The sequence below is a fragment of the Pelodiscus sinensis genome, chromosome 15 (genome assembly GCF_049634645.1).
Source record: "Pelodiscus sinensis isolate JC-2024 chromosome 15, ASM4963464v1, whole genome shotgun sequence".
Lineage (NCBI taxonomy): Eukaryota > Metazoa > Chordata > Testudines > Trionychidae > Pelodiscus > Pelodiscus sinensis.
The window spans coordinates 8,685,414-8,696,215 of record NC_134725.1 but is presented as its reverse complement, the minus strand read 5'-3'; the positions used below and the strand labels follow the sequence as shown (position 1 = coordinate 8,696,215).

Below are 10,802 nucleotides of genomic sequence, written 5' to 3'. Positions count from 1 at the left end.
AACCGTGCTGTGGAGAGACACCCCTGGTGTCGGAGTCCCAGAGTGCGGGCGCCTCTTCTCTCCCCCTCCCCTGCTCTCTTTGCTGCTGGTCCTTCCTCTGCCAGTTGCTCAGCGCCCCTGCCCCAGACTGGCAGCGGGGCAGTGAGCCCCCTATGTGCGGCGGAAGCGCCATCGCATCGCTTTGGGGGCTCGCCGGAGTGGCTGGGTCCCCGGCAATGGGACCCAGCAGCAGCTCCTGTCCTGTGACCTGCCCTGTAGCCTGGAGGGGGAAGGCAGCTGCTGCTGAATAACGTTGTACAGCGGGTTAGGGAACGGGGTGCTGGCAGTAGGGACAGCCATCTCCAAGGCACCCCACCCTGCATGCCTCAGCTCAGCGCCCCGGGCACGCTTTGACGGCTCCACGCGTTGTCCTATGGGGTCTCCCTTCCAAAGCGCCGCACGCCACGGACCATGCTTAGCTTCGATCCCGGCCTGGGCTCTGCCCGGGCGCCGAAGAACTTCCGGCGTCGCTGCCGCCGCCCCCGTTGCTAAGCATCGCGCCGTTGCCCTCTGACCCCGCCCCTCGCTCCCATAGCTACGGAGGCAGGCGGCGGCCATCTTGGCAGAGGTGGCGGGGCGATGAGCGGCTCGAGGCCGAGGGCGGCGGCGCCAGGGCCGGAGAAGAAGCCGCCGCCGCCGGGGTCCGGGGGGGTGCTGAGCCGGCTGCGGGGGCGGCGGGGCTCCGGGGACGCGGCGCCGCGGGCGGCCCTGCCCCGCTCGGAGGCGGAGCTGCTGGCGCTGGAGACCGTCCGGCCCGAGCACGTCCTGGGGCTGAGCCGGGTCACGGAGAGTGAGTGCGGGGGGGGGGGGGGGGCTGCTGCCGCCGGGGGGCCCCGCCCCCCTCCCGGGCGCCCCGCCCCATCCCGCGGGACCCGAGTCCGTTTCCCCTGGGGCGCCGCTCGGGGTTCACCCTGGGGCCCCCCCCGGACCCCTCCTCCGCGGGACCCCGCAGCCCGGCGCCGTTCGGACACAGCCGCTCGGAGAGCCGGCCCGCATGACGAGCAGCATCCGTGACACAGCGGACCCGCAGCCCTCCCGGCGTGGGACTCCCGCTGCGCCTTTTCGCTCCCCTGTCTTTGCAAGGGACATCGCTCGTCGCCTTCTGCTTCAGGCCGTGCAGTCAAGCCGCACGAGCGAGGACACGTTTTTTTTTAAATGTTGAAATTTTCGTTTTAATTTAAAAAAGTTGCCTGTGTTTGGGGAATGACGAAAAGAGTCATAGTTGGTTCTGTACAGAGCCGTGTTTGGCTGGAGAACAGACCCCTGCCATAGACCTTAACCCAGTTTCTCTCAAACTGTGGGTCCTGACCCCCTGGGCGGTCAGCAGCAACTGAGAGGGGTGTCTCAAGCAACTGAGAGGGGGGTCGCGGTATCACAAGTTTGAGAACCCTTGCCTTAACCTTTTTGTTGCCCCAAGTGTCTGCAGAGCTTCATACCATCTCCTGAGGACACCAGAAGTAACCATGACAGGGAGCCTCATTCCTGGGGGCCTCAATATCCCTTCCAGAAAACATCCTTATCAGGAGTAGGTGAAGGACGGCTCTGATTCCTAGATTCAAAGGTTTAAAGGCAGAAGTTGTCAAGCAACAGATCTGTGTTTTTCAGTTGGGTTCATCTTAGTGCTCAGGTATCTAGCCTTTTCTTGTTTAATAGCACCAGGCAGACAGAAAAGTAGGGGGACACATTTTGTCAGGGTCTGGAGTATTGAGACTGTGTTGGTCAATAGGAACCCAGATTTGCTTGTGAAATTCCACCAGCATGACCATATAGATGCTATATCTTTGGTTTTAGGTTCCATGTTAGCTAGAACCATCAAATTTTGTTTTTACTTGCCTACCTAAGACAAATATCCCTGAAACTTTGAGACTGCTTGGTAGCCATGTTCAAATCTACTTCTGGAGTTTGTTGGTCTCTCACTTTTCTGTAGTTTCAGATGATGCAAAAGCCAAGATCTTCTTTGCTTTGGCAATCTGTCTTGTTTGCTTTGTTGCAGGAGTGATGTTGCTTAGGTGGTGCTTGTGTTAAACTGTGGTATAGTAAATGAATAATCTTGTTTTCCCTCTTTAATTGGATTAGTTTTCCCTCTTTGATTGGCTCAGTCGATACTAAGTTCAAATGCTGAACTGCGTTGTCCTGTTTAGTTAGTCTAATTAGCAACTTTCTTTTTGGTTTCCTTGCTATTTGCCCTTCTCAACTCTCCCAAAAATTTTTTGGGAAATATTCCTGAATGTTCTTAAGTGTTTGGACTCAGTGAATGCAGCTGAAGGACTTTTGATATCTAAGAGGAGAATCTTTGGCTATGTGGCCATATTTTCTCCTCCTCATCCAGATTATTGTAAGCAAAGGATCTCCCTAATATATTCCCCTCTTTCCTAGATTATTTATGCAAACCTGAGGACAACATCTACAATATTGATTTCACCAGATTCAAGATCCGGGACCTGGAGACAGGGACAGTTCTGTTTGAAATTGCCAAGCCTTCTGCTTCAGGTAGACTGTTCTGACAGTGTGGAATTGGCTAGCTATTATGCGATCTGGTTGGATGCAGGGAAGGAGACATGGAGGCCAAATACAAAGATACTCACTATTCATAGTGAACTGAGTTCACCTGTGTTATCCCTTAGACTCCTTGCAGGACTGAGACCTTCTCTGCCTGCAAATGTTCTAGTTACAGTCTAAAAAAAGAATATGAAGTGAATATAGTGATAGAGAGAGGTGTCTTGGGAGTCTGAAATCCTCTTTCCATGGGATTGGTGTAGCACAGAGCTTTGTCCATATAATCCTGTAAATATGCCTCAACAATGACCATGAGCACCTGCTGTAGGGGTGAAAGGGGAGTTCATTCGCTGTTATCCTTTCAGTCTTGAACTTGCCAGCAGTGTCAATTATATTACTGGCATTTGGTTGTTAGGAAGTGATCTCATATAGGCAATACATTTCAAAGTCGCAGCTGAGTAGCTGCAGTCAGGTACTGTTTTTCCTCTTCTGAGCTAGATGGAATGTGAATACTGTGCCTGAAGAGCCCTTATCCTCTTGGCTCAGCAAGGTGATACAGATGGTGCCCAGTGTTTGGTGGGCTTTCATGCTCCCTTGATGTGGTGCTGTTGTTGTGGGCTGATATGATTTAATTTTTTCCCCTGAACACTAGACCAAGATTTATCTTTATTCCATTATTAAGTCCTACCAAAAGTCCCTTTATGTGCAGGTAGCCAAAGGAAATCTGCAGTCCATATCCTGGAAATAAAAAACTAGTGGTTAACAACTATGTACTTCTGTAGTTGATTCCTGGACATGCATCTTTGTGAACAGGGTCTCTTGGTCCGTGTAATCAATTGTGAATGTTTGCTATGAAACTGTTCTCTGACAAGCCAGCAGCATATCAAAAAAAGTTCTTTAATATGGTAGTGTTAGGTGTTTGAGCAATGTCTTGGATGGTTTCTGTACCTCAGCTACAAGTTATCAGCATATTACTCCTAGAACATCAGAAGATTAACTCTGAGTTGGTAAATTCTAGAGCAAGATTATGAGGATGAAGATGACAGTGGAGAAGTGGACACCAGTGCAGGCCGCTTTGTTCGCTATCAATTCACCCCAGCATTTCTCCGTCTGCGGACAGTTGGTGCAACGTGAGTAAAAGTTCATACAAGGAGGGAGGAGTAACAGTTATGTGGATCTTTAGATATAATCTTGTTAGTTCATAAATGAACTTAAGAATGCACTGATGAAAACCCAGTCTGCAATGCAGATGAAAAAGAAGCTAATAGTGACAGGAAAGATTCCAAGATCTGACTCTGTTTAGGAGAGATATCAACCCTGTTTTTAGATTCTGCATAACCGCAGCTCTGTGTCTCCACCAGTCTGAAGTACTCTCACGAGGTGTATTTCTCCTGCCCTGTGTCTGCAGAGTGGAGTTCACAGTGGGAGACAAGCCAGTGTCAAACTTCCGAATGATTGAGAGACATTACTTCCGGGATCGCTTGCTGAAGAACTTTGATTTTGATTTTGGTTTCTGCATCCCCAGCAGCAGGAACACATGTGAACACATCTATGAGTTCCCCCAGCTCTCAGAGGACCTCAGTAGGTATCTTTCTTCCATCACTGAACTAGTGCTTATTCAAATGCTCTCCTTGAGAGGATAGATCAGTGTTTCTTAAACTTTTTGAGACCACGGAACACCAAATAGTAATATTTTTTATGCAGAACACCTATGAAAATTTTCTTTAAAAAAATGTTTGTCAAACAAAAAAAGACTAAAACAAAGAAGTAACAAAAACAAAGAAGAGGTTGCAGCACATCTGAGAGTTGTTCATAGAACATAGTTTAAGAAACACTGGGATAGATGGTCACGTGGTAGGGTGCGAACTAGGAAGAGGTAGATTTCAATTCAGTTTATGGCTCTGCTGATGGCTCACTGTGTAGTCTTGAGCAAATTGCCTTCATGTGCCACATGGTTGAAGTCTGGTGTTTTCTTTTATCGGCAGCTTGTGACCTTAGAATCACAGTGGCCTTAGCACATAATGCTTCAATACATAGTCAAAGAGGTAACCCTGGTAACTTGAAGAGAATATTTCCTTAAAGACCAAAGATATATATTTATATTACCCATTGTTTGGGGTTTGAGCCTGCCAGCTGTAAACTGGGGTTGTTTCTTTTGTGAGAGCCTGTGGAGAGCCATCTGCAACGGCAAGATCTGAATATTCCCAGTATGGGTTTGTTATAAGATGTGCTCTGCCATTGAGAGCTAGACTGGGCAGGAACAGTTGAATGCTTTCTACTACTCTCCTGGTATGTCTGGCAAAGGGAGGGTGAACTGTGTTTGTATATGACTTGAGTATGCAATCTGGGTTGTGCAAATGTTACTAGTTTTTCCACTTACTCTACACCAGCCAGGTCACAGAGGAGGAATGTTCTTGTTTAGTGCTGCTGAACTGAGCCTGACCCAGGTTCCAGGATATCTGTGTGATATTGATCCACCCTCTTCCAGTTTGCTTTGATAGCCTGAAGACCTGCATTCTTTGAATAGGCTGAACAGAGCTTCTGTGGTTCTCACAATTACACAAGTTTGCTTCTCTTACCTCTCCTTGAGGGCAGAGCTTCAAAGTGGCAAAGGGGTTATTTACCTCGTGTGTTTTCCTCTGAAACGATGCTGCCCGTTGGGATGTTGCAAACACAGTACTCATGAGTGCAACTGACCTTTCTCTCCTACAGTCCGCCTGATGGTTGAACACCCTTATGAGACCCGCTCAGACAGCTTCTACTTTGTGGATAACAAGCTGATCATGCACAACAAGGCTGACTATGCCTACAACGGGGGACAGTAATCATTGCGTTCATGTCCACAGGATGATGCTATCCCTAACTATTCCAGACGTGCAAGAAGGGAGGAGTACTGCTGTCAGGGCCTCTTGCTGAACCTTTTCTTCCCCCATGGACTCAGAACATGAAGTAAGAAGGCTTGAGGTGGCAGTAAAGGAAATCACCCTACAGCGCTCCCCTCCCTGGCATTCTTATGTACCTTGACTCTGGCTTTCTCTCTGTTTCTGATGATACTTTGGTGAGATTTTGGACTGGGGACTCTAAGGCTCTGCTAGCAGATTATTGGTGTCATGGTTTTTGTTGTTAGGTTACATTCTGTGCCATCCAGTGGGCATACTGCCCCCTGCCCAGAGTGCTTTCTTTAAGTAGCCAGTGGAGCCTGAAAGGCAGATATCATCTTCACTGTATGATGGTTCAGTCTGTATGCATGACTGATACTGGTTCCCAGTGTGTGTGTGCACACACCCATTCCTCAAGGGAAGAGTTATAAGAAGGAATGAGTCTAGTGTTAAATTATGTAGAATCTTCCTTCTGCTTCCAGGGACCTGGGGCACTGCTAAAATTCCTTAATCTGTTACAAATCTATCTTGCAAGGGATTTGAATTGAAGTGTAGGATGTTTGAAAGAGAGATGACACTAAATTGACTGCTAAATCAACCTGACCAACTCCCTACTCTTTGAGCTGTTGTGAGAGAATAACTGGGTTATGAGTGGGGCTTGGCCATAGGGCTGTGGTGAATACTGCAATCTTCATCATTTCTCTTGCATTTATGTGCAAGAGATTTTTCTGCTCAAGCTTCACTGTCTGGAGAGGTCTGTCTATTTAGCTTTTGTTTTGGGTGTGTGGGGGAGGGGAGTCACCTGAAGAACATTCTGCTGAACAGGCAACTTCCTAAGCTTCAGTTTTTATATATTTTTAAACCCAAGTGACACATTAGAAGTATTCTAATACGAGGCAATGGTGTAAACCTCTCACCTACTTTGAGTTACTTGGGTCAGTGCTTAGGTTTGTGCTAATATTAAACTGGGCCCTAAATACTGCCCAGACCAAAACATTCAGGCACTGTTGGGAGGTGGCTGTTTGTAGTGACCCAACAGAAAGAACTAATGTGATATTATCCTTAAACCATGTCAGTGTGGGCCTCTGCCAGTGTTTTGATTATTTGCTTGGATCATTTATATTTCTGATATAGAAGACTTCTAATGACTTCTTCTGTGGAGATAATTACAACAGCTATTAGAGCAGCCAAACCAAAGTGTGTGTTTCAAACCTATGTAGCGCCTGTAGCATTGAAGTGGGAAGAAATATTTGTGTCAGGCACCAACACAGTGTGTGTCTCTGGCAGTGAGGCGGGTGTCTAGCTCTCTGCCACGCAAATTTGCACTAGTGAAATGCTTCTCTCTGGGTGTCATATTGGATATACTGATATCCCACCATTCATTTTCATTCTAGCCCTACTGCTGATCAGGTCTGCCTCTTTTATCTAACAGCTTGGCCTTATTTATGCTAGACAAGTTGACTGGTGCCAGCAGTGGTTTTTTTGTGATGGTACTGGCCGGTACACAGTACGTGAACCTCCAGTGAGAGCTTACCTGGAAAGAACGATGCGTACCGGCACCTCTGTACACAAATGTCCAACAGTCGGCTGGGCCACGTATCTTAAAAGGGCTATTCTGGCCCCACCCTGTATGTTTGTTTTTTTCTCAACAACTTTTTCCCTTTGAGTACCAGCACCTTTTTTTTTTTTATTAAATACTAAAAAAGCACTGGGTGCCAGTATCCCCTGCCCTCAAACAGTTGAAATACCTCTTGTGGCCCTACTCACAGTAACTGCACTTGGTTACCAGTCACGCTAAGAAATATCCAAAGTAAACTATGCTTTAACAGGACTAAATATTGATTAAATCACAGTTGTGAGAATGCACATGTTATTGCCTAGGGCCTGTTAATAGATAAACAGTTAAATGAAGTCATTGTTCCATTTGTGTAACAGAAGATAAATACTGTTAGCACTAAGTATAAAGGACTAACTAGCTACAGAGTAATAAGTAAGAATAAATGTGGAATAAGGATCATGAAAGAATCTTCAGTTATAGGGGAGGATGTTAATTATTAATGATACCACAAATGTCTTTTTGTTTTGGAAAGGGCATTTATAGTGAGCAACCACAACATATACCTTGGGAGCATGATTAGGATAAAAGTGACCGTGGTCAATGGGGGTGTTTGGCTGTAGTATTTGAATGCTGGGAGATTAAAAAAAATTATTCTCCTGCCATTTATACCTATCAGCTTCCTCAGAGATGTGTAACTCTATTTGCTTGTTAGTTAGGAATTAGTAGAGCTAGTGTATTTTAAGAACAGTATCTAATTCTCCTTTTGCTGGGGCTGTCTCCAGAGCTCCTTGCACAGTGCCATGATGTTACTGACAGATCTTTTTTCATACAGTACTCCATTACTTCTCTTGGCAAGACATAACTGCCCCCAGAAAAGTGGTTTCTGTCCTAACGTGTTCCAGGATGCTCAAGAGAGCAGTCTGAGATAACTAATTAACCTGAGGAGCTGGTGGCAAATCTAGCTGAACTTGAGTATAGTATAAATCCAGGTGCCTTTAAATATGACTTTTGTCTAATTATCTGTTTAAAGCAATTATTTCTTGTTTGTTCTTATGAATGTGATGGTATGTATTTGTTCCAAGTCTAATGGGTAAGGAGTTAGATGGGATGTGTTATCATCTGAGCCACCAAAAAGGAATATTTTGTACACCCAAATCCCAGCATGTACAAGATGCGTTATCAAATTTTTTTATGTAGTATCTAAGGCAGTTAGGAGAATTTGGCAGATAGTAACTAACTACTAGCTTCTGTAGAAAAAATTATTCCAATCTGTAGTGATCATCTTGAGCATCAGAGGTCAGGGAAAAGGGAAGGACCTATGCTTTGAGTGGCTCTCAAGTGAATGTGCCATCTCTTCAGCAACAAGAAAGCGAATATGGAAGGAGATCATACCAGTTGGGAAAGAGAAGTGCTGTCAGTTGCATTAGTTCTTTCAGATTTAAAAGGCTAGCCACAGAGAGGCATGCTGAGGAGAAAAACTCATATTAAAAAGTTCAACACTATTCAGAGAGAGTTAGTCAGGCCCAACAAGTCATGGATATGAAATTCTTGTTGAGCACAATCTAGTGTTTCCTGTCTCCTGGTTGCTGTTTGCTTCTCCATTTAGAAGAGGGTCCATAAAATACTTCTTTGCCCTTGGTACATATGATCAGCAGAGAATCTTTTTCATTTTCAGTCTGTGTTCTCTGCTTCTGAAAGTGTGTTTGGGAGGTACTGAATGAGAATCTCCACCCATTTCCCCCCTTCGCCCTTCAAGTTTACTGTCCATTTGTGCTATGTATGTGTACAGAGCTGATGATAATGAGATGAGGCAAACGTTTCTATAATGCTGGCTAAGGAGTTAATAGGTGGGAGATCAGAGTGAGACTGGCCTCCCTCAGTTAGTATACACTAGTCTGGAAGGGGAGTACGGAGATAAACTTACACTGTAATTAAAAGGGCCAAAAATGCAAAGAGAAACTCTCTCTATAAAGTATTTGTCCTCTTGGGACCAGTCTGAAGCATTCTCAAGGTGAGTGTTTCAGGCCCTTGTGCTGAGCAAGAGAGGAGAGGAAACTTCCTGGATTACTGTTCCCTGGGTGACTGAAGACTTTGTATTGCAGCTGGAGTGGTAGTGTTTTGTAGTATTACTTGACCAGCTATCAATGTCCCTGTTTTCTATGTTAGTTATGAACTGTTTTCCTTTGTGTATTCTCTTGTGGTTTGAAGTGCTTCTCATCAGAGAGGAAAAGAGCAGGAAGTCTCTTCCATTGCAGCTTCTTTGGGCTGGGATTTTCATTCTGTTTCTCTAGTCAATATTCAGGTATAATGCACAAAGTGTTTGAAAGCAGGATATGTTAGTGAAAATGGATCAAGAAACTGGTGAATAATATTTTATGATGAAGTGATGAAGCAGCAAGATAAGTTTGCCCAAATAGTTTGTCTTCTGGACCACTATTTTGTCACGTGACTTTGGCTTTGTAATACCCTCCTAATGCAGGACTTTTCACTTAGGAGCCCACATCCACTCTGCCACACACAGAGATGACTGCTGTCAAATAATGTGTGATTCAAGTACCAGTTGTAATTCTTGGAATCACAGAACATTGCCCCCTCCCTGAGACTTAACGGTGAGGACAGAGCTAATGGATAGCTTGCAGTGCCTGACAAGTGATTTATCTTAATGTGTCAAGAAAGATACCAACCAGTAGCAAAGGTGGTCATTGGTATTGATTTCTGTGTTGTTTCCGGTTTTTTTGGTTAATGAGGTAAATTTTATAGACACATTAAATACGGACTTTGGTCTGGTGGCAAGTTGCCAATGCATCTCTGTGCCCTAGAGCATTTGTAACAGGGCATGGGTGGTATGACAGTTTCATATGAGCAGTTTGCCTGAGGGAAATTGGAACCCAGCATCCATACTTAATTCATTTTGTGAATCAGATATTTGAACAAGTCCAGCATTTGCTTGTACTTGAGACTGCCTCTCCACTTGATCATGCCCTTTATCTGGGAGTCCTCCAAGTGTTGGTCCATTATATTGTTTCCATATCTTCCATGTCTGTCCCTTTAGATCCAAGAATGATCTTTGGGTGCTGCAGGTTATCCTTAGTTTACAAAGGACAGCAGCAATTTAGTGGAGATTTAACAGAAATATATTTTTTCTTTGTAAAGATATTTTTCACAGAGAATGCAAGAAGCATCAATGAAACTGCTTGAGATATTTCCCTCCCCTGCTGTCCTACTTTGGATCCTCATTCCGCTGTATCTTGTCATTTCTCTCCTTGTCAGAGTAAACTAGCCGACTTGATTGTGTAAAATATTATTTTGTCCCAAGCAATAGTAATAAACCGGAATTTTCACAAGAATGGAACTGAGTGGTTTCTTGGCTCACTCGCATTTCACCAGCTCTAAACACAGGGGCAGACTCCCCAGTTCAGACTCACATTAGATCAGTGGTACTCAAACTTTTTGTACTTGCAACCCCTATCAAGTAGTAAGCCTCTGAGTGTGACCACTCTTTAAAATGGAGGTTAAAATGTAATTAACAGGCTCAGGCTCTCAGTCCCACACCTGGTGGGGCTGATAGCTTATGACACCCCAAGTTGTAATTTCCTGACTCCCTGATAAGTTGCAACCCTTCTATTAAACTCTTAAAATTCAATACTCACTTGTATCTTTGGACACACTCGACAACAGTGAAAACCTGGATATGTTCCGCCTTGAATCTGTAGTGCAGAATTGCAACTGGCAAGAAAGCTGAGACTACGGCTTCTACTTTCCAATGCACATTGAAACTGCTGACCTCCAAATGAAGCACTGCATGATGGAAAGAAAAGACAGGACTGTGC

The 10,802-nt window shown here is 45.1% G+C and overlaps 1 protein-coding gene across 1 annotated transcript; it reads left to right on the top strand.

The window, feature by feature from the left end:
* Positions 1–564: 564 nt before the first annotated feature.
* UNC119B (unc-119 lipid binding chaperone B) lies at positions 565–10,319 on the top strand. Its single transcript, XM_075898076.1, has 5 exons — positions 565–829; positions 2,416–2,529; positions 3,554–3,665; positions 3,944–4,116; positions 5,248–10,319. Exons 1-5 carry the CDS (start codon positions 619–621, stop codon positions 5,358–5,360), a joined length of 723 nt encoding a protein of 240 aa, XP_075754191.1. The 5' UTR covers positions 565–618; the 3' UTR covers positions 5,361–10,319.
* The last annotated feature ends 483 nt before the right edge of the window (positions 10,320–10,802 follow it).

Excerpts from the sequence above, each read along its gene's own strand:
- UNC119B (XM_075898076.1), top strand. The coding sequence starts at position 619 with ATGAGCGGCTCGAGGCCGAGGGCGGCGGCGCCAGGGCCGGAGAAGAAG. Across the intron at positions 830-2,415 it reads GCTGAGCCGGGTCACGGAGA|ATTATTTATGCAAACCTGAG; the intron begins GTGAGTGCGGGG and ends CCTCTTTCCTAG. Across the intron at positions 2,530-3,553 it reads TGCCAAGCCTTCTGCTTCAG|AGCAAGATTATGAGGATGAA; the intron begins GTAGACTGTTCT and ends GGTAAATTCTAG.